The sequence below is a fragment of the Salvelinus sp. IW2-2015 genome, unplaced genomic scaffold (assembly GCF_002910315.2).
Source record: "Salvelinus sp. IW2-2015 unplaced genomic scaffold, ASM291031v2 Un_scaffold1439, whole genome shotgun sequence".
Lineage (NCBI taxonomy): Eukaryota > Metazoa > Chordata > Actinopteri > Salmoniformes > Salmonidae > Salvelinus > Salvelinus sp. IW2-2015.
This window is the reverse complement of record NW_019942909.1, coordinates 78121-105430: the sequence shown is the minus strand read 5'-3', so window position 1 is coordinate 105430 and position 27310 is coordinate 78121. Positions and strand designations below refer to the sequence as shown.

General features: G+C 44.2%; 1 protein-coding gene across 1 annotated transcript in view; it reads right to left on the bottom strand.

Moving 5' to 3' along the window:
- LOC112070845 (G protein-coupled receptor kinase 3-like) overlaps nt 1–27310 on the bottom strand; it is a 103934-nt gene that overhangs the window by 65491 nt on the left and 11133 nt on the right. The window contains 1 exon segment of the mRNA XM_070439151.1: nt 14823–14899. Within this exon segment, the coding sequence (XP_070295252.1) occupies nt 14823–14899 (77 nt within the window).

Sequence of the window (27310 nt, the reverse complement as noted above, 5' to 3'; positions counted from 1 at the left end):
CTCCCCTCCAAACCTCCTCTTTCTCCCCTCCAAACCTCACCTTGCTCCCCTCATCTTACTCCCCTCTACATCTCCTGAGGTAGAGAGTCAGGGCTGGCGAGGGCTTTCAGACTTGTCTAGCACAAGGTCATGAGATTAGCTCGATGTGAAAACTCACTCTGCCAAAATCCTCACAGCTCACCAATCACTCACCCTCTCTCAGAGACACACAACCAAATACACAAGCAATAAGACTTACAGTAACAGCAGGCTACACACACACACAGGCTCCAAGTCTGTCTGGGAAACACATTCACACCAGTCCAGAGTTTATAAACACACAGGCCTGATGCCAAGAGCTGGACAGAAAGAGAGTGAGAAAAGAGGGGAGGAATGGGGGTATATGGAGAGAAGTGGGAAGAGAAAGAGGGGGATGAGAGAAGAGAGGATGGATATTGTCATTTAGGGAAGAAGTGGTTTGAGGGAGAGCAGCAGTAAGACAGAGTAGTGTTGGCGCTATCAAACTCACATACACTGGTCCCAGTGCCCCTCTCTCTGATGGGCCAAAACAGTGTTGTGTGAGTTTGAGTGTGTGTGATCGACCGGCCAATTAATCCACCCAGTCCCTTAGCAATTAGACCCGTCTGCTGGAGCACAGAGACACCAATCAATGAGCCACTACCCTGACAAACGCTCAAGCACACACACAACTGCCGACACTGACACACACACATCAGTATACGCATGAGCTGACACACTAACAAGATAAACAGTGATCATCATCATACCAGCGAGCAGTGGCAGAGAGAGAGGGAGGGTGTGTGTTCTTCACTCCTGAAGAGAAAAGGACAGGAGACATGGTGAGGGAGGGGAGAAGAAAGGATAGGAGACATGGTGAGGAATTGAAGCGTGTAGTGGGGATAAGAGGAGAGAAAAGGCATGGAGACCTGGGTAGGAGATATGGTGAGGAGAAGAGGCACGAAGAGGCCACTGTAGACTATTGAGACTGCCCCACCCGTCATGCCCGATGGCCTCGGGCAGCCCCAGTGCATTGTGGGTCCATCTAGCACCTGGCCTTTATCGCTCTCGTTTAATGTCCCCTTCTCCATTTCCTCTCCTCCTCCGTTCTCATCATATTTTTTTATTTCTCCTTTAATCCATTTCATTTTTCCCTGTCATGGAGAATTCTGCTGAGTTCCCATGGCAACCGACAGTTGCTAAGCAACGTAAAACTCTCCATCATCCATTCCAGTACTCTGACAGATGGAGAGAGACAAAGAGGGAGAGAACGGCAGGGCAAGAGTAAAAGAAACAAACAGAGAGAGAGGAGAGGGAGTGAAAGAGAAAGCTATGGGGGTCACTGGAACACAAATAAGGAGCCAGCCCTTCCACCCAGAGAACCAATCATAGCTTAGTGTTCCAGTCACAAGAGAGCCAATCACAGTCAGCCATCTTGAACACGGTGTACATCAGCTTTGTGCACCAGCCTGTAAACAAAGTCTCACACAGCCATATGACTGCTAACGTGTGTATCTGAGGAGCCGCTCTCCTCTCAGGCCCTCACAGGCACTCTGGCATGAGGGGTGGGGTGATCTCAATACCGCAATGCAGTATCCACATATTCCCAGTAACCCAGTGAGAGTCAGACAGTGTGACAGCAGAGTCTAAACATGGAGAGCGCGTGACAGATCGATGAGGGTGAGAAATAGTGAATGAGAATGAGAGAGATAGCGAATGAGAACGAGAGAGATAGCGAATGAGAACAAGAGATAGCGAATGAGAGCGAGAGAGATAGCGAATGAGAGCGAGAGAGATAGCGAATGAGAGCGAGAGAGATGGCGAATGAGAGCGAGAGAGATAGCGAATGAGAGCGAGAGAGATAGCGAATGAGAGCGATAGAGATGGAGAGCAAGGGCTGGATGTCTAACGTGCCAGAGGCCTCCTAACCTCCCCACATGCTCTGGTACTGACATGTGGGGACATGGTCTAACACACATGGCCTAGGCCCTAGGGACACACAGCTGTGTATACACACACAAGTTTGTAGACACTGCTTGAAATTAGTGGATTCGGCTATTTCAGCCACACCTGTTGTGGACAGGTGCATACAAACGAGTACAAAGCCATGCAATCTCCATAGCTAGACATTGGCAGTAGAATGGCATTACTTAAGAGCTCAGTGACTTTCAACATGGCACCGTAGGATGATCCTCCTCTCGCCCTCTCAGGGGTGGGCATCTCAGGCTCTGCATACTTTTGGATTGCATCCAGGCCGCTCCTACCAGGTGACGTGGAGAGGATCTGTGTCTGCACCACGTATTCTCACTCTGGTGTCCCCCAGGGCTCGGTTCTAGAATCTCTCTATACACCAAGTCACTTGGCTCCGTCATATCCTCACATGGTCCCTCCTATCATTACTATGCGGATGACACTCAACTACTTTTCTCCTTCCCCCCTTTTGACACCCAGGAGCGACACGCATTTGTGTGCCTGGCAGATACACTATATATACAGTGGGGCAAAAAAGTATTTAGTCAGCCACCAATTGTGCAGGTTCTCCCACTTAAAAAGATGAGAGAGGCCTGTAATTTTCATCATAGGTACACTTCAACTATGACAGACAAAATGAGAAAAAAAAAAAATCAGGAAAATCACATTGTAGGATTTTTTATGAATTTATTTGCAAATTATGGTGGAAAATAAGTATTTGGTCACCTACAAACAAGCAAGATTTCTGGCTCTCACAGACCTGTAACTTCTTCTTTAAGAGGCTCCTCTGTCCTCCACTCGTTGCCTGTATTAATGGCATCTGTTTGAACTTGTTATCAGTATAAAAGACACCTGTCCACAACCTCAAACAGTCACACTCCAAACTCCACTATGGACAAGACCAAAGAGCTGTCAAAGGACACCAGAAACAAAATTGTAGACCTGCACCAGGCTGGGAAGACTGAATCTGCAATAGGTAAGCAGCTTGGTTTGAATAAATCAACTGTGGGAGCAATTATTAGGAAATGGAAGACATATAAGACCACTGATAATCTCCTTCGATCTGGGGCTCCACGCAAGATCTCACCCCGTGGGGTCAAAATGATCACAAGAACGGTGAGCAAAAATCCCAGAACCACACGGGGGGACCTAGTGAATGACCTGCAGAGAGCTGGGACCAAAGTAACAAAGCCTACCATCAGCAAGGGCATTGAAGATGAAACGTGGCTGGGTCTTTCAGCATGACAATGATCCCAAACACACCGCCCGGGCAACGAAGGAGTGGCTTCGTAAGAAGCATTTCAAGGTCCTGGAGTGGCCTAGCCAGTCTCCAGATCTCAACCCCATAGAAAATCTTTGGAGGGAGTTGAAAGTCCGTGTTGCCCAGCAACAGCCCCAAAACATCACTGCTCTAGAGGAGATCTGCATGGAGGAATGGGCCAAAATACCAGCAACAGTGTGTGAAAACCTTGTGAAGACTTACAGAAAACATTTGACCTCTGTCATTGCCAACAAAGGGTATATAACAAAGTATTGAGATAAACTTTTGTTATTGACAAAATACTTATTTTCCACCATAATTTGCAAATAAATTCATTAAAAATCCTACAATGTGATTTTCTGGATTTTTTTTCCTCATTTTGTCTGTCATAGTTGAAGTGTACCTATGATGAAAATTACAGGCCTCTCATCTTTTTAAGTGGGAGAACTTGCACAATTGGTGGCTGACTAAATACTTTTTTGCCCCACTGTATATACAAAAGTATGTGGACACCCCTTTAAATTAGTGGCTATTTCAGTGACACCTGTTGCTGACAGACATATAATATTGAGCACATAGCCATGCAATCTCCATAGACAAACATTGGCAGTAGAACGGGCGCAGTGACTTTCAACATGGCACCGTTATAGGATGCCACCTTTCCAACAAGTCAGTTCGCCAAATTTCAGCCCTGCTAGAGCTGCCCCGGTCAACTGTAAGTGCTGTTATTGTGAAGTGGAAACGTCTAGGAGCAACAACAGCGCAGCTATGAAGTGTTAGGCCACACAAGCTCACAGAACGAGACCTCCAAGTGCTGAAGCATGTAGTGTGTAAAAATAGTCGGTTACAACTCTCACCACAGAGCTCTAAACTGCCTCAGGAAACGTCAGCACAAGAACTGTTAGTCGGGAGCTTCATGAGATGGGTTTCCATGGCCAAGCAGCCACACACAAGCCTATGATCACCATGCACAATACCAAGCTTCGGCTGGAGTGGTGTAAAGCCTCTGGAGCAGTGGAAACGCGTTCTCTGGAGTGATGAATAACGCTTCACCATCTGGCAGTTCTACGGATTAATCTGGGTTTGGCGGATGCCAGGAGAACGCTACCTGCCCCAATGCATAGTGCCAACTATAAAGGTCGGTGGAAGAGGAATAATGGTCTGGGGCTGTTTTTCATGGTTCGGGTTAGGCCCCTTATTTCCAGTGAAGGAAAATCTTAACGCTAAAGCATACAATGATATTCTAGACGATTCTGTGCTGGCCCGACTTCACTAATGCTTGTGGCTGAATTGAAGCAAGTCCCCGCAGCAATGTTCCAACATCTAGTGGAGAGCCTTTCCAGAAGATTGGAGGCTGTTACAGCAGCAAAGGGGGGACCAACTCCATATTATTGCCCATGATTTTGGAATGAGCCGTTCGACGAGCAGGTGTCCACATACTTCTGGTCATGTAGTGTATGTGAGTGCGAGGATGTTTCTTTAGCCCATTCACAGCTAAAGAGGATATGAGGTGAGAGAGAAGGAAGAGAGTGAGAAAGAGAGAGAAAGTGAGCAAGAGATCGCAAGAGAGAGACCACAATAACCCCCCCGCCATTATGCAATACTACCCCCCCACCAACTCCTATTTTCAGTGTTAGCCAATACGATGACAGAGCACCTTGCTCACCATGACTAGAGCATGCACACACACGGATGACACATATGGCTGGGTAGGTAGAATATATATCAGTTAGCAGAGGCCTGTCATCACGGCTGGGTACAAGCTACACTTATCAGTTGTTAACCACAGCCCAACATCAGCAGACTGACAAAACACTCCAAAATCACCATCAACAAACAGTGATGGCAGCAATCCAGTGTCAATGCTGTGGTTAGGTAGGTTGGTGATGTGTGTTTTAGTGATGAGGAAAAATATTAATTGATACAGTTACATATCGGGATATTATTTTTGACGATATATCCTAGTTTGCTGTTTTCATAAGCGATCAATAAAACATTTCTCATGTCTCTCCAGCAGACATATGGTGAGCAATGTTTGGAATATCCAATCACAATGAAATCACAGTATCGAATCTCAATACGTCTAGAATCATGAGAATCTCAATACGTCTAGAATCATGAGAATCTCAGTACGTCTAGAATCATGAGAATCTCAATACGTCTAGAATCATGAGAATCTCAGTACGTCTAGAATCATGAGAATCTCAGTACGTCTAGAATCATGGGAATCTCAATACGTCTAGAATCATGAGAATCTCAATACGTCTAGAATCATGAGAATTTTATTTTTATTTTATTTAACCTTTATTTAACCAGGAAGGGCTCATTGAGATTTAAAATCTCTTTTTCAAGAGCGTCCTGGCCAAGATAGGCAGCACCAAGTCATTACAAAAAATTACAGACAGACAACATGAAAAACTACAAGTAATCTAGTAAAAAACATTGAGTTCACAAGAGCATAACAATATCAAAAACAGCAAATTAAAAACATTGACAGGTCAGGGAATCAGCCTCAAAATCCTTCATCAGTGATTTAAAAACACCAATCGGGACAAGTTCTTCCAGTTTAAAATTATTTTGTAAGGTGTTCCAAGACGATGGCGCAGAGTACATAAAAGACCTTTTTACCAAATTCAGTTCGGACATTTGGAAAGTTAGCAGGATAAAGTCTAGCGAACGAAGAGAGTACCCACCACATTTCTGAACAATAAAATGCCAAATAAAAAGGTAGTAAACCGCAAAATGGCTTTGTAATAAAAGTATACCAGTGACATGAGCCTACGAGTGACTAGAGAAGGCCAGCCAACCCTGGTATACAAAAGTGCAGTGGTGCGTAAGGGTTTTGCAGTTTAAAATAAATCTCAAAGTGCATGGTAAAGAGTGTCAATTGATCTCAAACACTGAGCGGAAGCATTCATAATATAAATATCCCCATAGTCTAGTAAAGGCATAAATGTAGCTGATACTAGGCCTCCTTCGGCTTAAAAAAGAAAAACAGGCGCTTATTCCTAAAATAAAATCCCAATTTCAGCTTCAATTTTTTTTTAAGTTGTTGAATATGCAATTTAAAAGAGAGGCCGTCATCAATTAGAATTCCAAGATATTTATATGAGGTTCCAAACCTCAATCTCCTTGCCTCTGACACGTAGTAATAGGTGAAAGGTTCAGAGGTCCTATTTCTTGCATTAGAAAACACCATTAGTTTAGTTTTGTCAGTATTGAGGATAAGCTTCAATTGACACAAGGTAGGTTGAACAGTATAAAAAGCAGTTTGCAAGTTCTGGAAAGCTTTTGTAAGAGATGAGGCACAACAGTAAATAACAGTACATCATCCGCATAAAAATGAAGTTGTGCATTTTTGGACATTTTTGTCTAAATCATTTATATATAAATAGTGATAAAAGAGGACCAAGTACAGAGCCTTGGGGCACACCATTCAGGACAGACAATTTAACAGACATAAGCCCATCAAATTGAGTGCACTGAGTCTATCAGACAGATAGTTAGCAAACCATGCAACTGCATGCTCCGAAAGACCTACACTCAACAATCTCTGCCTTAGTATAGCATGATCAACTGTATCAAAAGCCTTAGAGAGATCAATAAAAAGTGAGACACAGTGCTGTTTTTTGTCAAGGGCTTCAGTGATATCATTTAAAACTTCATGGCTGCTGTAATTCTGTGCTATGCTTTTTTCCTGAAAGCCCGATTGGTACACTGATAAAATAGAGTTATGTAACATAAAAACTCTTTTAGCTGTTCACTTACAAGGGTTTTCAAGTTTTCACCAGGGTGACAGCTTTGAGATTGGCCTAATTATTTAAAAGAGTGGATCTCCCCCCTTTAAAAGTGGTAGGACAAATGCTGATTTCCAGATCTTTGGAATTTCATTACATTCCAAGGGTTAGATTGAACAGATATGCAAGTGGTTCAGCTATGAAATCAGCTGCCAGATTTAAAAAGCAGGGATCCAAAAGATCAGGACCTGCAGGCTTTCTGTTGATCTAAGGATTTCAGGGCTTTATGTACCACCTGCACTGAGAATGGCAGAAAGCTACAGTTTGACCAGCTCTCACTGGTTCATCCACACAGGGTTGGACAGAAGACAGAGGACACTGGTTCATCACACAGGGTTGTACAGAGACAGAGGCACCTGGTTCATCCACACAAGGTGTACAGAGACAGAGGACACTGGTTCATCCACACAGGGTTGTACAGAGACAGAGGACACTGAATCAAACAGCCTACCAGATGATAAAGTGCTCATTGAAACAATTCAGCATTTCAGTTTTGTCATATATAGCAACAGAGTCCTTCAAAACACATGAACGGTAATTCATTAACATTACTGTTTACCAGACATAGACTTAATAGCCTTCCAAAACTTTCCTAGGGTCCAATTCAGTTTATCAGTGGTAACGACATAAAATATTCAGACTTGGCCTTCTAAGAAGAAAAGAACACTTGTTTCTTAACTGCCTAAAAATAAGCCAATCAGCATCAGAACAAGATTTCCTTGCTTTAGCCCAGGCTAGATTACGTTCGGTGAAATAATCAAGACAGCTCAGAAGAAAACCCTGGATTACCCGCCCTTTAACCCTGAACCTGCGGAAAGGTGCATGTTTGTTTACTATTTGGAAAAAAACCATCATGAAAGAATATCCAGGCAGTTTTCCAGCATCAGGGATAAGCTCAATCTTGCTCCAGTCAAATAAAACAAATCATGAAAGAAAGCCTGCTCAATTAAAACACTTCAAATTTCTTTTACGAATAAACGTGGATTTGGTCTTTGGAACCTTAGTATTTTAACAGCAACAACAGCAAATGGTCACTTAAATCATTACAAAAACACCAACCGCAGAATATTTATGTGGAACATTTGTCAATATCAAATCAATCAGGGTAGTTGTATTTTGCTGGGCATTTAAGATTTGGGCGAGTGGGTTGAATTAATCAACTGGGTAAGATTCCATAGAATTACAAACATTTTTAAAATCATCCACCCGGCTTTAACCAACACCAGTTGAGATCACCAATCAAGATCATTTCAACTGTAAATAAGTTTAGACATAAGGTGCACCAAAGAGAAAATGCATCACCGAGAGCAGAGGGGGGTCTATAACAGCCAATCACAGTTATTAGAGAGACCCTTTGAAACCCTCAATATTCAAAGCAAGAATTCCAACTGTTACAAATAGTTTCAGACTTGCCACACTTACATGAATTTAGATTTACATATATAGCCACACCCCACCTTTTCTTAACCCGATCAGTGCGATAAACATTGTAACCACTTATACAAATATCCTTATCAAAAATAGACTTGCTGAGCCAGGTTTCAGAAAACACAATTACATCAGCATCAGTTGATTTAGCCCAAATCCTAACCCATCAATTTTGCAACAGGCTGCGTCATTTAGATGAAAAATACAAAACCAGATCTTGATTTAAAATCAGAGGGGGGTTTGGAGACATTGCATATCGGGCCAGGGTTAGGTTGCACGTTACCTGATATCAACAAAAGAAGAATAACTAGGCACCTCTGTTTAATAACCTTGTACGGCTTCTCTCTTTTTAAGAGACATACTGCAAGCGAATTCTACAAGTGAGTTCCAGACAATACAAAACAGTCATTTAAAACCATTAGACTTTGGTAGTGACACAAATTCGTACTGTTCACGTCATGCCACAAATGCATCGGCACTTGGACGAGTGGACCGAGTGAAAAAGAGCGAGTTCCTGCAGACAAATGTCTAATGGACGGGAGAGCACATTGTCAGATGTACTCACCCAGCGACAATGTTCGTTTTCTCCAGAGTTCAGTAAAGTCAGTGCACAAAGCATACCACGTAAATTGTCATTTTCTCTGACAAAAAAATAAGAGGCCAACGAAGGTAAGTGGAGAGAGGGACAGCGTGTATGTGAGACAATGTGAGTGTTTGCGCGTGTAGGTAGATTGGGTGTTGAGGGGGATAGAGAGAACGGGTTGAGCTGCCACTGACAGCCAGGCGAAGAGCAAAAAGGAGCAGCTTGGACAAGACACTCCGCGGACGAAGGAGGAACTCAGGGCAGCCAGAGTTAGTTACTTTGGTAAACTTCAAATAATGAAGTGCCGAGTTGAGGAGGACCCGTGATCTTTACACCAGCAAAAATAAAATAGTTTGCACTACACAACAACGAAGTTACGCAACCATAAATAAATAGATTATTAGTAGGTTAAAATGTACTAGTCACAAACAAACGACTTGACATGCTGCCATCTTGGATCCAATGCTAATGTGTATCAAAAGATTGAGATGGTTTGGGATGAGTTGGACCACAGAGTGAAGGTCAAAACAGATGTCGTTTAGGACCTTGAGCGTGGCTGAGGTGCACCCATGACCAGCTCTGAAACCAGATTGCATAGCGGAGAAGGTACGGTGGGATTCGAAATGGTCGGTAATCTGTTAACTTGGCTTTCGAAGACCTTAGAAAGACAGGGTAGGATAGATATAGGTCTGTAGCAGTTTGGGTCTAGAGTGTCACCCCCTTTGAAGAGGGGGATGACCGCGGCAGCTTTCCAATCTTTGGGAATCTCAGACGATACGAAAGAGAGGTTGAACAGGCTAGTAATAGGGCTTGCAACAATTTCGGCAGATAATTTTAGAAAGAGAGGGTCCAGATTGTCTACCCTGGCTGATTTGTAGGGGTCCAGATTTTGCAGCTCTTTCAGAACATCAGCTATCTGGATTTGGGTGAAGGAGAAATGGTGGGGTCTTTGTCGGGTTGCTGTGGAGGGTGCCGGGCAGTTGACCGGGGTAGGGGTAGCCAGGTGGAAAGCATGGCCAGCCGTAGAGAAATGCTTATTGAAATTCTCAATTATAGTGGATTTATCAGTGGTGACAGTGTTTCCTAGCCTCAGAGCAGTGGGCAGCTGGGAGGAGGTGCTCTTATTCTCCATGGACTTTACAGTGTCCCAGAACTTTGAGTTTTTATTTTGAGAAATGCAAATTTATGTTTGAAAAAGCTAGCCTTAGCTTTCCTAACTGACTGTGTATATTTGTTCCTAACTTCCCTGAAAAGTTGCATATCACGGGGGCTATTCGATGCTAATGCAGAACGCAACAGGATGTTTTTGTGCTGGTCAAGGGCAGACAGGTCTGGAGTGAACCAAGGACTATATCTATTCCTAGTTCTACATTTTTTGAATGGGGCATGCTTATTTAAGATGGTGAGGAAGGCACTTTTAAAGAATAGCGAGGCATCATCTACTGATGGGATAAGGTCAATGTCATTCCAGGATACCCGGGCCAGGTCGATTAGAAAGCCCTGCTCGCAGAAGTGTTTAAGGGAGCGTTTGACAGTGATGAGGGGTGGTCGTTTAGTCGCAGACCCATTACGGATGCAGGCAATGAGGCAGTGATCGCTGAGATCTTGATTGAAAACAGCAGAGGTGTATTTGGAGGGGGAGTTTGTTAGGATGAAATCTATGAGGGTGCCCGTGTTTACGGATTTGGAGTTGTACCTGGTAGGTTCATTGATCATTTGTGTGAGATTGAGGGCATCAAGCTTAGATTGTAGGATGGACGGGGTGTTAAGCATGTCCCAGTTTAGGTCACCTAGTAGCACGAGCTCAGAAGATAGATGGGGGGCAATCAATCCACATATGGTATCGAGGGCACAGCTGGGGGCAGAGGGAGGTCTATAGCAAGCAGCAACAGTGAGAGACTTGTTTCTGGAAAGGTGAATTTTTAGAAGTAGAAGCTCGAATTGTTTGGGTACAGACTTGGATAGTAATACAGAACTCTGCAGGCTATCTTTGRAGTAGATTGCAACACCGCCCCCTTTGGCAGRTCTATCTTGGRGGAAAATGTTATAGTTAGCGATGGAYATTTCAGGGTTTTTGGTGGTTTTCCTAAGCCAGGATTCAGACACGGCTAAGACATCCGGGTTGGCAGAGTGTGCTAAAGCAGTGAGTAAAACAAACTTAGGGAGGAGGCTTCTGATGTTAACATGCATGAAACCAAGGCTTTTATGGTTACAGAAGTCAACAAATGAGAGCACCTGGGGAGTGGGGCTAGGCACTGCAGGACCTGGATTAACCTCTACATCACCAGAGGAACAGAGGAGAAGTAGGATAAGGGTACGGCTAAATGCTATATGAACTGGCCGTCAAGCACGTTTGGAACAGAGAGTAAAAGGAGCAGGTTTCTGGGCATGATAGCATAGATTCAAGGCATAGTGTACAGACAAAAGTATGGTAGGAAGAGAGTGCATTGGAGGTAAACCTAGGCATTGAGTAATGATGAGAGCGATATAGTCTCTAGAGACGTTTAAACCAGGTGATGTCATCGTATATGTAGGAGGTGGAACAACATGGTTGGTTAAGGCATATTGAGTAGGGCTAGAGGCTCTACAGTGAAATAAGACAGTAATCACTAACCAGGACAGTAATGGACGAGGCATATTGATATTAGAGAGAGGGATGCGTAGCCAAGTGAACATATGGGTCCAGTGAGTGGTTGGGCTGACTGGGGACACGGCGATTCAGACAGTTAGCAGGCCGATGCTAACAAACTAACAGTTAGTAGGCCGGGGCTAAACAAGCTAGCAGTTAGCAGAACGGGGCTGGCTAGCTAGCAGTTAGCAGACCAGGTTATCAAGCAAGCAGTTAGCAGGGGCTAGCTAGCAGTTAGCAAACCCGGGCAGGCAAGCTAGCAGTTAGCAGACCGGGGCTAGCAAGCTAGCCTTTGGGGGACGTCGCGATGGGGGTAAGTCTGTTTTTGCCTCTTCGTGTGGTGACTTTGATAGACCAGTCGTGGAATTAGTAGGGTTCCAGGTAGCTCTAAGTAGCTAGCAGGTTAGCAGAATGGGCCTTCAGCGGGCGTCACGCCTGTTGGAATCCTCGGTCAGATTATGTCGGTATTCCAGTCGTAGAGGATCGACGGGGTTCCGTGCCCCGTACCGGCAGTAGAAGGGGTCCGGATATTGTAGCCCAGGAGTGGGCTTAGGTGGTAGCACAGGAGCCCTGGCCGGCTAGCTTCAGGCTAATTGGTGCTTGCTCTGGGATGGAAACGCTAGCCAGGAGTGGTCAGCCGGGATTGCGGTTAGCTAGTTGCGAAGATCCAGATGAAAATGTTCAGAGTTTGCGGTAGGAATCCGGGGATATGGAGAGAAATAGGTCCGTTATGCTCTGGTTTGAGTCACGTTGTACGAACTGGCGAGAGCTTTCCGAGCTAAAGGTTAGCTGATGACCGCTAGCAATGGTTTGCTAACTGATAGCTGGTAGGTAGTTAGCTAGCTTCAGTTGAGGGATTCCAGATCCGAAGTAAATAGAAATACTTTAGAAAAAAGCAGATCCAGACCACATTGGGTGAGGCAGGTTGCAGGAGAGTATTTAGAAGTTGATGTTTAGGAAAATATTTTAAAAAGATATGCGAAGAAAAAGATGTAAAAAGATGTATACAAGGGACAGGACAAAGACATCTGACTGCTACGCCATCTTGCAAGGGTGTATATGTCTAGAATCATGAGAATCTTAATACATCTAGAATCATGACAATTTCAATACATCAAGAATCATGACAATTTCAATACATATCATATTGCCACCTAAATATCGTGATAATATCGTATCGTGATAATATCGCATCGTCAGGTCCCTGGCAATTCCCAGCCCATGACCGTACTACCACACCGAGAGATAAAGAGAGGAGGAGGTAGCGAGTGAGTGACAGGTAGAGAGAAAGAATTAGCGCAGCAGTCTCTGAGGGGAGGTGAGAGAGAGCAGAGCAGCAGTAAGTAAAGCTAGTGAGCTGCAGGGCTATGGTCCCCTGGTACAGACAGCTGCTACTGTCTCACTGTCTGTGAGACTAGTGGAAACCAGGCGACGCAGCACACTATTGTGACAGGTGGCTGAGACTTGGTGCTGGCTACAAGCACAGGTTCAGTTTACAAAATGGGTTTTGGGTCACAGGAAAAGTTCCAAAAGCTCTACATGTGTTAGAGTGCTTTAGGTAGGCCACAGTGGATAACCACTGATCACCACTATCTGTTAGCATGTGAAGAGCTGGAACAGGGTTAGCCAATCAGCAGCCTCATACAGATGGCATCTCAGAAAGGGAAGTAGAGTTGTCAGGCAAGACAGGACACACACTAACTCAATCACCAACCTATCCCACGACAACGGCTTAGGGCTGGCCAATATCTAATTCATTTGATGAGTTCAAATTTATGTTTTTGCAGGATTTTGCAAATGCCTTGAGCTTATTTTGGACAGATTTTGGCAAGAGTGAAACCTCTCGCTTTGCTTCTTCCTCTCTGTTACACACATACACCAAGCCCCTCCCACTGCCCCTCCGACAACAAAGATCATCACTTCCTCCTCTCTGTTACACACATACACCAAGCCCCTCCCACAACAAAGATCATCACTTCTTCCTCTGTTACACACATACACCAAGCCCCTCCCACAACAAAGATCCTCACTTCTTCCTCTCTGTTACACACATACACCAAGCCCCTCCCACAACAAAGATCATCACTTCTTCCTCTCTGTTACACACATACACCAAGCCCCCCCCACAACAAAGATCATCACTTCTTCCTCTCTGACAAGCTGTTTCAACTCGCTATTTGAGGTTTGGTCCAACAGAATCAGTCATATGGACACTGAAACACACTGAAACATGATTTAACTGTAATAAAGGACAAGTTAACCTTTCTGACGATACCCTTTTTATGTCTCAACTGCTCACATGGCGTACAGAGCAGACATGACTAAAACAGGAGTATCAATGAACATTGATTCTGGAAAAGAAGGCTAAGTTTGTCGTGCCACATACCACGAGCAGCATTTTAGTCAAAGACTTATACGGTCTAGTCTGTGTTTTATAAATGTGCAATAAGCATAAAATGCAATTATATAAGGAATTGGCAACTCGTTGTCATTCTGAGAAATAAGGTAGACCACTTGATTTCAACATGTGAACAAAGTGGACAGGCTAGCATGCTGTTCAAACAGTTGGAGACGGACAGCAGGGTGTGTTTATAAATATTCAACTGTTTTCTTGTTAGCTAGCAAATACATCCAAGTTGGTAAACATGAAACAAAGATTTCTATAAAGGCTAGCTGGCAACTCACTAGCACTTGGGCTTGTGAGATTGATATGAGACCGGTGACAATTTTCTAGAAAACCTGCAACAAGAAGTAAATGCATTGTGCAGGGTTCTGGTTACATTAGTAACAAAAAGGGCATTGTCATAGACAAACTTGAAAGCTGGATCAGTGATTGAAAAAAGCAGGTTAAACTAGTTTAATAAAATAATGATAAGGTCTTATGGTTGTGGAAGGCTTATATTTATCCAGGTATAACTTCACAAGCCCTGGATTCATTACATTATTGCTGACTGTTTGAAATGCTGTGTATTTTAACTTTAAATTGTACAACAAAAAGCTTATTCAGAGAAATCATTTAGGCCATATTGCCCTTCCTACCACAGCTCCTCTCCCAGAACACATTCTTGTGTGTGTGTAATTCTATTGTGTCTGACGTGGTGCTATAGTTCTCATGGTTCTCAAAGGACACAGTACTCTATCACACAGACTACTCACCAATCTTCTGGTTGAAGATTTTGTCAAACGTCAGCTCATCTCTTTCCTCCAGGTACTTCTGCATCACACTGCGAATACTGCGAGAAAGAGAAATACAACGTTAGGAACGTACTTCTCGTCATCCTCTATAGGACATAAGTTTACAAGGAGCTACAAATTGTTAGAAAACTGGAGCATATTTGAAGGGACACACACAGAAAGGGCATAGGTGAAATCAGAGTATGGACTCCCAAATCCCCACTACAAAACCTATTTCTATTCCTCCCTGCCCAGGCTCTACTCTCCTAATTTCACCAGCTTCATCTCTCCTGTCCTGTCATCCTTTCAGCTCTCCTCCCTGCTCCCCTCCACCTCCATTCCTGATCCCTGCCGTGGTTTGGGCCTCTCCCTTCCTGCCACCTGTCCCCTGACAGAGGGGAGGCCCGGGGGAGAGCAGGAAGGTGAGGAGCAGGGGAGCGGTGGGGGTAGGGGGGACAGAACAGCAGCTTGCCCTGGGAGAGGGTGTTAATGAGAGGAGGACTGGGGAGAATGAATCAATTAGCACCCCCTCCACGGGCCCATTAACACACACACACACACACACACACACACACACACACACACACACACACACACACACACACCACACCACACACACACACGAGAAGGGATGGGAACGTTACCACGCACATGGCAGAAGGAGGGTAGCACTTTCCACATGACAGCACATTGGCCAGACAGACACCTGGCCCAAGACGGATTGGTTTAAACAAGAGAGGAGAGAGGTTAAGGAGAGAATGAGAGAGATGGAAGGAGGAGGGAGAGAGATGAGAGCAAGATCTTGGATGTGTCTATTACTGCCAGTGAGCCAGTGGCAACGAGTGTGCTGATATGATCCAGAACCACAACAAATGGTTTTGTTTTTTCATCTCGTTTAATCTGTCTTTTGACAAACTGTTTAGTGATTACCAGCATCTATTGTTCATTGTATTGATGATTAATGCAATGGGGTTTATTCTGTGATTCCCCGTGGATTGATGTTCCCCTGATATCAGTAGTGTTGTGTGAATGGGTTTTCCACAGTAACGGAATTATGGTTTGTTAAACTTTGAAATCAATGGTTTGTGTTTGGCATACAGTTTATTAAAGTGAAAAATCTGAGTCTCAACGTAATTCCGTTACCGTGGAATTGCCCTTCTACTGTATTGGGGTGGCTGGCCCAGAACGGGCAGGTTCAGATAGGACTGAATAAAAGGATCATACTAGAAGATGCTAACTAGCACATCATAACAAGTGACTGATGCTAGTAGGCTTGGGCGGTATCCAGATTGTCAGACCTTCATACAGGATATTTGGTAATATCGGCACTGAACACAAGGTGCGCTATTTTCAAACCCCACTGAGCCTTTGTAGGCCAAAAGGTTAGCAATGCTAATGTAACGGATGTGAAATGGCTAGCTAGTTAGCGGGTACGCGCTACTAGCGTTTCAATCAGTTACGTCACTTGCTCTGAAACCTAGAAGTAGTGTTGCACCTTGCTCTGCAAGGGCCGCGGCCTTTGTGGAGCGATGGGTAACGATGCTTCGTGGGCGACCGTTGTTGATGTGTGCAGAAGGTCCCTGGTTCGCGCCCGTGTTGGGGCGAGGGGACGGTTTAAAGTTATACTGTTACACTAACAAGTACATGTAAAATCCCATTGAGAACGCTAACTAAATGCTAACGAGCACATTGTGAAAATGTTATACGGTCTCTGATCAAAACTATTTTCAGGACAGACATCCCAGCTCATGAACTTATACAAGTCACAAAAACATGCTACTCACAGTTTGCTGCACACAACAAAACAAATATCAGACAGCAAGGCTCTTGATCCAGGAGATTCTCTCCTGTTACCAAGCAAAGCTTCATTTTGGAAGAAGCTAACCACTTAGCTAGATTACCAACTACTGCAACAACTGAATTAGCAAACCAAATGCACAACTGCAGAGCATGTAGCACATTTTAGACAGTTAAAATAATTAACCTAATACTTAAGATGTCTAGCTGGCAAACATTTGTGAATACCATACCGTAACTCAAATGTTATTGGTGACATGTAGCAGATGTTAATGAGAGTGTAGCGAAATGCTTGTGCTTCTAGTTCTGACAGTGCAGCAATATCTAACAAGTAATCTAACCATTTCCAAACAACTACCTAATACACACAAATCTAAAAGAGGTGAATGAGAATATGTAAGTATATGGATGAGTGATGGCTGAGCGGCATAGGCAAGGTACAATAGATGGTATAAAATACAGTATATACATGTGATATGAGTAATGTAAGATATGTAAACATTATTCAAGTGGCATTATTTAAAGTGGCATTGTTTAAAGTGACTGGTAATCCATTTATTAAAGTGGTCAGTGATTGGGTCTCAATGTAGGCAGCAGCCTCTCCGAGTTAGTGATTGCTGTTTAGCAGTCTGATGGCCTTGAGACAGAAACTGTTTTTCTCTCTCAGTCCCAGCTTTGGTGAACAGTATTCTTACATAGGTATTCCTCTTGTCCAGATGGGATAGGGTAGTGTGCAGTGTGATGGCGATTGTATCGTCTGTGGACCTGTTGGGGTGGTATGCAAACTGAAGTGGGTCTAGGGTGGCCAGTAAGGTGGAGGTGATATGATCCTTGACTAGTCTCTCAAAGCACTTCATGATGACCAAAGTGAGTGCTACGGGGTGATAGTTATTTAGTTCAGTTATCTTTGCCTTGGGTACAGGAACAATGGTGGCCCTCTTGAAGCATGTGGTAACAGCAGACTGGGATAGGGAGAGATTGAATATGTCCATAAACACACAAGCCAGCTGGTCTGAGCATGCTCTGAGGATGTGGCTAGGGATGCCGTCTGGGCCAGCAGCCTTGCGAGGGTTAACACATTTAAATGTTTAACTCACGTCGGCCACGGAGAAGGAGAGGGGTGCAGTCCGTGTTAGCGGGCCGCGACGGTGGCACTGAAGGTGTTTAGTTTGTCTGGACGTCGGTGTCCGTGACTAGATCACCTGGTGTGTGATGCACAACAGTCAGTGACTCAAGGCTCCAGTCTCATCGTTGTGGGCTTGTAAACAAACACCGGTAAGCACCATAATGAAACATTTAAATGAAGAATGCGGTCTGCTTTATCTCCTAACATATTGCACAAGTTGATTGCAGGTATTTACTTAAAAAGTAGCTACAAATATTCAAATTTATAATAAAAATACTCCGGCATACACAGTATACCACCCAAGCCTAGATGCTAGCACCAAGTATAACAGTGGTTGATAGAGGAGACACTAAATACTAGATAGTTTATAACACAGTGGCAGATGCCTCCACCTAACTTCAGTAAAAGAGGCTGATGCTTAGCTAGCAAAAACACTAAGTACTAGTAGGCATATAATATACTGGTTGATGCTAGCACCAATGCTAACTAACTCGTAGTAAAACAGTGGCTGATGCTCACAAAGACACAAACTACTAGCGATGTGACAAACGGAGAAAAACAGACATTTGCTTGATCAATTTCCCTTTAAAAACAATAAGAAAAACACATAAAATTCCACATGAATTCACAATGCAGCTGTGCTGCTGCAAGCAATGGTTTGGGTTTCACGGTGAGTCCCTTTCAGATGGTTAAGCATTGCACCTGTACTACCATTACTGTACCTCAACTCCACCTCGCAAACTTTGCATTTCACCACCTTCTCATTTAACTTAAAGTATTACCATACAGGACTTCTTTGCTGTCACTTGCCTTTCCCATTTTTCCAACTGATAACAATGACGTAATGGCGGAGAGTCAAAAATATATATATTCCAGCTCCTTGCACGTCGACTCAACAGCTGTGTGTNGTGTGTGTGTGTGTGTGTGTGTGTGTGTGTGTGTGTGTGTGTGTGTGTGTGTGTGTGTATGTATGTATGTATGCATATATATATACATATATACACACACACACACAAATGATTGCTGATAGATAGGCCTTGTGCATGCTTCTGAATGGTGGCGGAAATTGGCGTCGAAGCCGGGAGTATATATATTTATTATTTGTTTTTATTTCACCTTTATTTAACCAGGTAGGCCAGTTGAGAACAAATTCTCATTTACAACTGCGACCTGGCCAAGATAAAGCAAAGCAGTGTGACAAAAACAGAGTTACAAATGGGATAAACAAACGTACAGTCAATAACACAATAGAAAAATCAGTATACAGTATGTTCAAATGAAGTAAGGAGGTAAGGCAAAAAAAATAGGCCATAGTGGCAAAGTAATTACAATTTAGCAATTTACACTGGAGTGATATATGTGCAGATGAGGATGTGCAAGTAGAAATACTGGTGTGCAAAAGAGCAGAAAACAAAAACAAGTATGGGGGTGAGGTAGGTAGTTGGTTGGATGGGCTATTTACAGATGGGCTGTGTAGAGCTGCAGCGATCGGTAAGCTGCTCTGACAGCTGACGCTTAAAGTTAGAGAGGGAGATATAAGTCTTCAACTTCAGTGATTTTTGCAATTCGTTCCAGTCATTGGCAGCAGAGAACTGGAAGGAAAGGTGGCCAAAAGAGGTGTTGGCTTTGGGGATGACCAGTGAAATATACCTGCTGGAGCACGTGCAACGGGTGGGTGTTGCTATGGTGACCAGTGAGTTGAGATAAGGCAGAGCTTTACCTAGCAAAGACTTATGGATGAGCTGGAGCCAGTGGGTTTGGCAACGAATATGTAGCAAGGATCAGCCAACGAGAACATACAGGTCGCAGTGGTGGGTAGTATATGGGGCTTTGGTGACAAAACGGATGGCACTGTGAGAGACTGCATCCAATTTGCTGACTAGAGTGTTGGAAGCTATTTTGTAAATGACATCGCTGAAGTCAAGGATCGGTAGGATAGTCACTTTAACGAGGGTATGTTTGGCAGAATGAGTGAAGGAGGCTTTGTTGCGAAATAGGAAGCCGATTCTCGATTTAATTTTGGATTGGAGATGCTTAATGTGAGTCTGGAAGGAGAGTTTAAAGTCTAGCCAGACACCTAGGTATTTGTAGTTGTCCACATATTCTAAGTCAGAGTCGTCCAGAGTAGTGATGCTAGTCGGGCGGGAGGGTGCGAGCAGCGATCGGTTGACGAGCATGCATTTTGTTTTAGTAGCATTTAAGAGCAGTTGGAGGCCACGGAAGGAGTGTTGTATGGCGTTAAAGCTCCTCTGGAGGTTTGTTAACACAGTGTCCAAAGAAAGGCCAGATGTATACAGAATGGTGTCGTCTGCGTAGAGGTGGATCAAACAAAAAAAATCACTCGCAGCAAGAGCAACATCATTGATATATACAGAGAAAAGAGACGGCCCGAGAATTGAACCCCGTGGCACCCCCATGGAGACTGCCAGAGGTCTGGACAACAGGCCCTCCGATTTGACACACTGAACTCTAGAGAGTAGTTGGTAAACCAGGCGAGGCAGTCATTAGAGAAACCAAGGCTGTTGACTCTGCCGATAAGAATACAGTGATTGACAGAGTCAAAAGCGTTGGCCAGGTCGATGAAGATGGCTGCACAGTATTGTCTTTTATCGATGGCGGTTATGATATCGTTTAGGACCTTGAGCGTGGCTGAGGTGCACCCGTGACCAGCTCGGAAACCGGATTGCATAGCGGAGAAGGTACGGTGGGTTTCGAAATGGTCGGTGATCTGTTTGTTCACTTGGCTTTCGAAGAATTTAGAAAGGCAGGGCAGGATGGATTTAGGTCTGTAACAGTTTGGGTGTAGAGTGTCTCCCCCTTTGAAGAGGGCGATGACCGCGGCCGCTTTCCAATATTTAGGAATCTCAGACGAAAGAGAGGTTGAACAGGCTGGTAATATGGGTTGCAACAATGGTGGCGGATAATTTTAGGAAGAGAGGGTCCGGATTGTCTAGCCCAGCTGATTTGTAGGGATCCAGATTTTGCAGCTCTTTCAGAACATCAGCMGTCTGGYTTTGGGTGAAGGAAAYGSYGGGGGGGGGGGGGGGCAAAGCATGGCCAGCTGTAGAGAAATGCTTATTGAAATTCGCGATTATCGTGGATTTATCGGTGGTGACAGTGTTTCCTAGTCTCAGTGCAGTGGGCAGCTGGGAGGATGTGCTCTTATTCTCCATGGACTTTACAGATTTGGAGTTAGTGCTGCAGGATGTAAATTTCTGTTTGATAAAGCAGGCCTTTGCTTTCCTAACTGACTGTGTATATTGGTTCCTGACTTCCCTGAAAAGTTGCATATCGCGGGGACTATTCGATGCTAATGCAGTACGCCACAGGATGTGGAGTGAACCAAGGGATATATCTGTTCTTAGTTCTACATTTTTTGAAAGGGGCATGGTTATTTAAGATGGTGAGGAAAGCACTTTAAAAGAACAACCAGGCATCCTCTACTGACGGGATGAGGTCAATATCCCTCCATGATACCCGGGCCAGGTCGATTAGAAAGGCCTGCTCGCAGAAGTGTTTTAGGGAGCGTTTGACAGTGATGAGGGGTGGTCGTTTGACCGCGGACCCATAACGGACGCAGGAAATGTGGCAGTGATCGCTGAGATCCTGGTTGAAAATAGCAGAGGTGTATTTAGAGGGCAAGTTGGTCAAGATGATATCTATGAGGGTGCCCATGTTTACGGATTTGGGGTTGTACCTGGTAGGTTCCTTGATTATTTGTGTGAGATTGAGTGCATCTAGTTTAGATTGTAGGATGGCCGGGGAGTTAAGCATATCCCAATTTAGGTCACCAAGCAGTACAAACTCTGATGATAGATGGGGGTCAATCAATTCACATATGGTGTCCAGGGCACAGCTGGGAGCTGAGGGGGGTCTATAACAAGTGGCAACAGTGAGGGACTTATTTCTGGAGAGATGGATCTTTAAAAGGTAGAAGCTCAAACTGTTTGGGCATAGACCTGGATAGTATGACAGAACTCTGCAGGCTCTCTCTACAGTAGATTGAATTCCGCCCCCTTTAGCAGTTCTATCTTGACGGAAAATGTTGTATTTGGGGATGGAAATCTCAGAGTTTTTGGTGGCCTTCCTATGCCAGGATTCAGACACGGCTAGGACATCAGGGTTGGTGGAGTGTGCTAAAGCAGTGAAATAAGCAAATTTAGGGAGGAGGCTTCTGATGTTAACATGCATGAACCCAAGGCTTTTACGGTTGCAGAAGTCAACAAATGAGAGCGCCTGGGGACACACGGGGCATGGGATAACCTCTACATCACCAGAGGAACAGTAAAATGAGGGTACGGCTAAAAGCTATAAGAACTGGTCGTCCAGTGCTTTGGGAACAGAGAATAAAAGGAGCAGATTTCTGGGCGTGGTAGAATAGATTCAGGGCATAGTGTACAGACAAGGGTATGGTAGGGTGTGAGTACAGTGGAGGTAAACCTAGGCACTGAGTGACAATGAGAGACGTTGCATCTCTGAAGGCGTCAGTTAAGCTAGGTGCGGTCTCCGCATGTGTGGGGGGTGGAACAAAGGGGATATCTGAGGCATGTTGAACGGGACTAGGGGCTCCACAGTAAAATAAAACAATGAGAGCTGCCCTAAACAGCAGTATACAAGGCATATTGATATTAGAGGCATAAAGCAATCACAGGTGTTGATTGGGAGAGCTAAGACAACAACGGGTGAGACAACAATTTTTCATTATTTATTTGAGGCAAAATTGATTTTATTGATGAATTATATTAAGTTAAAATAAGTGTTCATTCATTATTGTTGTAATTGTCATTATTACAAATAAATAAATAAATAGGCTGATTAATCGGTATCGGATTTTTTTGGTCCTCCAATAATCAATATTGGCGTTGAAAAATCAAAAGCGGTCAACCTCTACTACGTACCACATTGGGTGAGGCGGGTTGCAGGAAGGTATATTTAATTTGAAAATGGAAAAAAAGAGACTAAAACATAATGAAATGTATATTTTCTTTAAAGAATATTTACGAGACAAAAACAAACGTCTTACTGCTACACCATCTTGTTTATTCCAATGGAATGCTGTATCTCATAATTTCTTGGCTTGCAATGTTTCTCAACTTCAGTAAAGCAGGACCTATCATCAATGAATAGGCCAGAACCTCAACTCAGGACCTGGAAACCAGTTCCAGTCCTTTTCCCCCCCATTGTACCCCTATAAATCAGGGACTGATTTAGACCTGGGACACCAGGTGAGTGCAATTAATGATCAGGTAGAAGAGAAACCCAGCAGGCTCCAGACCTCGTAGGTTAAGAGTTGAATACCCCTGGGCTAGGATATTCTGCACGCAACAAATCGAAGACTGAACACACACGCATAATCAGCGAAGAGAAAGAGCAGGCGAGCCAGGGCGAGGGACAGAGAGGATGCAGGCAGAAATAACCTTGCAAACTGTGCGCATACGTCTTGGTAATCTGTATCTCGCAATGTCTGGTCTTGCAGGCCTCGCAAATTCACCAAAGTAGCCTAAAGTTTGCCTCTTCATCTCTGGTTTTATTTAAATGACAACTTTCTCCAGGCCTTTAGAGATGGTAGTCCTAATACCCAGAAATAAGTTACCTCTGATTTGTTCAGACATCCCTATGGGAAAAACGGATGGGGAAAGAAGGTTTGGGAATAAATGCTGAAAATAAGGTCCGAGGTTAACACAGGCTTAGATGTTATATATTTTGTTCTATGAGATAATAGCAGTCTTAACATGACCTTTATGACTTGTGAAGCCTTTGTGATTTTTTTTATTACATTAATTCTTAAATTCACAAAAAGTGACGTTAACTGATGAAGATTATCTCAGAACCGAACGTATATGATCTCCTAAGCCGGTGTTTACCACAGACCTTATTTTCAGCATTTATCCAAAAACCCTACAAAAACCCCCCTTCATTTTCCTCATAGGCTTTGTCCAACGAACCATGACAGAGTTATTGCCTACAAAAATATGCCATTACTACCTCTCTATAGCTTATAGTCTAGTTGGACTATAACACAGAAAACAATGTTTTGTGATAACTGCACTCTGATTAAAATGTGGGGGGGGAAAAAATTCAGTTAGGGTTTTTTCTTAACGTTAAGGATCCCAATTTCATTACACACTCCTACTAGTTTATAACACAGTGGCTAATGCTAGCCTAGCAGCAATGCTAAAACCAGGGTAAGAATTTAACCAATAGTACTAGTAGTAACATAGCTGGGCCTGGATCTGTGCCTACAGGTCAACTTGTACGCCGTCCAGTAATAGCTCTCTGTCTAACTGAGCCACAAGAACCAGGAAGTTGACTCTTCCTCATTCACTGGAGGCCAGGGGTGAGTCATAGGCATGCCTGCCTGCTGCAGAAACAACTAGCCTGGCTAACCCCTAGTCCCTGGTGGACACTTGTGGAGAGCTGATCTAAATAAGCAATTTGGTGCAAATTCCTCTGAGTAGCCAATCAGGGGATAAGGTGGAGCTAGTACAATAATGTAACAAACCAATTATTTCAGATACATAAAGTGCCTTTGCCCTAATGAGTAGGGGGCTAGGGGTTGTTTCTGGACAGGGCCATAAAGCAGACCGCAGACTGTCCTGTCAGAATCTACTCTCTGCTACACTGGCCAATCACTATCCACTCTCTGCTACACTGGCCAATCACTATCCACTCTCTGCTACACTGGCCAATAACAATCTAGAACCCACTCTGCTATACTGACCAATAACAATCCACTGACTCTCTTCTAGACTGGTGCAGACATACACATTCTGCACTTCCCTTCTTGGATTTAAAAAGGATAGGTCTTGTATACTGTAACAGGCGGTGTCAAACTCATTTGCCCTTCCCTTCTTGGATGTAAAAAGGATAGGTCTTGTATACTGTAGACCAGGATGTCAAACTCATTCTGCACTCCTCTTGGATGTAAAAAAGGATAGTCTTGTATACTATAGACCAGGGTGTCAAACTCATTCTGCACTCCCTTCTTGGATGTAAAAGGATAGGTCTTGTATACTGTAGACCAGGGTGTCGAACTCATTCTGCCTTCCTTCTTGGATTAAAAAGGATAGGTCTTGTATACTGTAGACCAGGGGTGTCAAACTCATTCTTTGCCCTTCCCTTCTTGGATGTAAAAGATATGGTCTTGTATACTGTAGACCAGGGGTGTCAAACTCATTTTGCCCTTCCCTTCTTGGATTTAAAAAGGATAGGTCTTGTATACTGTAGACCAGGGTGTCAAACTCAGTCTGCCCTTCCTTCTTGGATGTAAAAAGGATAGGTCTTGTATGCTAGACCAGGGTGTCAAACCATTTGCCCTTCCTTTTGATTAAAAAGGATAGGTCTTGTATACTGTAGACCAGGGATGTCAAACTCATTCTGCACTTCCTTCTTGGATGTAAAAGGATAGGCTTGTATACTGTAGACCGGGGTGTCGAACTCATTCTGCTCTTCCCTTCTTGAGTTAAAAAGGATAGGTCTTGTATACTGTAGACCAGGGTGTCAAACTCATTCTGCCTTCCCTTCTTGGATGTAAAAAGGATAGTGTTGTATACTATAGACAGGGTGTCAAACTCATTGCATCCCCTTCTTGATGTAAAAAGGATAGTCTTGTATACTGTAGACACAGGGGTGTCGAACTCATTCTGCCCTTCCCTTCTTGGATGTAAAAAAGTAGTCTTGAATACTGTAGACCAGGGGTGTCAACTCATTCTGCCTTCCCTTCTTGATGTTAAAAGGATAGGTCTTGTATTACTGTAGACCAGGGTGTCGAACTCATTCTGCCTTCCTTCTTGGATGTAAAGAAGATAGGTCTTGTATACTGTAGACCAGCGTGTCAAACTCATTCTGCCTTCCCTTCTTGGATGTAAAAGGATAAAGGTCTTGTTATACTGTAGACCAGGGTGTCAAACTCATTCTGCACCTCCCTTTTGGATGTAAAAAGGATAGGTCTTGATACTGTAGACAGGGGATGTCAAACTCATTCTGCACTTCCCTTCTTGGATGTAAAAAGGATAGGTCTTGTATACTGTAGACCAGGGGTGTCGAACTCATTCTGCCCCAGGGGCCACATTCACTTTTCAACCAGGTCCAGAAGGCAGCACTGACAATTGGTTATATTTCCAAAGAATGTTATATTTGCAAAGAATTGTCATCTATCCATTGTTATTGGAATGTGATGTTCCCTGACTTTCCCCCCCAGTCCTCCATGACTGTCCTCCCCCTCTGGATCTGAACCTGCCTCCTGTAACTACTGTACTCCAACAACCCCTCCCTCTCTCTGTCATCCCTCTTTATCCTTCTAGTTTATTCCCTCTTCCCCCACCTCCTACCGCACAACACACATAATCTCTCGCCTCTCCTGCTGAGCTCTCTTTCAAACAGTACCAGCGCCCGTTCCTCTCCCCTCCCCCTCTCTCGCTTCTAGTGCTGCCGTCAAAACCTCACCTCTCTGCCAGTAGGCAAAGCCTCGGCACAAAGAGAATGTAGCAGCGATGCGCGATCCACAATGTCACAAACAGGCAGCCTAATTCAGATCGTTTTTTTTCACTCATTGGTCTTTTGACCAATCAGATCAGCTCTGAAAAATATCTGATGTGATTGGTCAAAAAAAACAATTAATGGAAAAAAGATCAGAATTGGGCTGCCTGTGTAAATGCCAACATATACATCTCCAAACACTAACACTCACACCCACTCCAAACATACACACAGCTCTAAACACAAAACACACGCACACTACTCCAAATGCCACACAAACAACTCCAAAGACCACATATGCACAGCCCCAAGTACACAAACATACAGAGCTGAAACACACACGCACACATCCCACATACACACAGCTCCAAATCCCTCACACACACCAACGCTGGCTCTCGGCACTCCTCTTTCCCTCTCTAGGCTAGATCCTCCCCTCCCAGTCTCTCCCTCTCTAACCTATACCCCCCCTCTCAGTCTCCCCCCATCTAGCCCATTTCCCTCCCCTCTCAGTCTCTCCCCCTCTAGCCCATTTCCCTCGCTCCTAGCCATTTCCCTCCCTCTAGTCTCTCCCCCTCTAGCCTTCTTCCCTCCCTCTCAGTCTCTCCCTCTAGCCATTTCCCTCCCCTCTGTCTCCCCCTCTAGCCCATTTCTCCGATCTCAGTCTCCCCCCATCTAGCCCATTTCCCCTCTACCCTTCACAGCCCCAGCCCCGACCACACCCCCGGAACAACCAAAGACACGATTCCCGAGGTCTTAGGGAAAAATGACCATAACAAAAAAGGCACCATTCACCAAACTAACAAGTCAAAGAGGAAAGAGGAAGCAGACACATGGCGCAGTGGTTACAGACAGTCCTATGTTAGTGCAAGGTTCCTTCATCATGTTCAATCTCATTGATTTATTATGCATAGGGACAAGGGAATTCTAGCCTGACTACATGACCTGACAGGAAAAGCACAAAAAAAAAAGAAATGGGTCCCTGGGCAAGGCAATTACATTCATAGGCAATGACAGGGCCCAGAGTTTAACTGGTCAATCACTGTCGTCAGAATTCTGGGAAAACCTG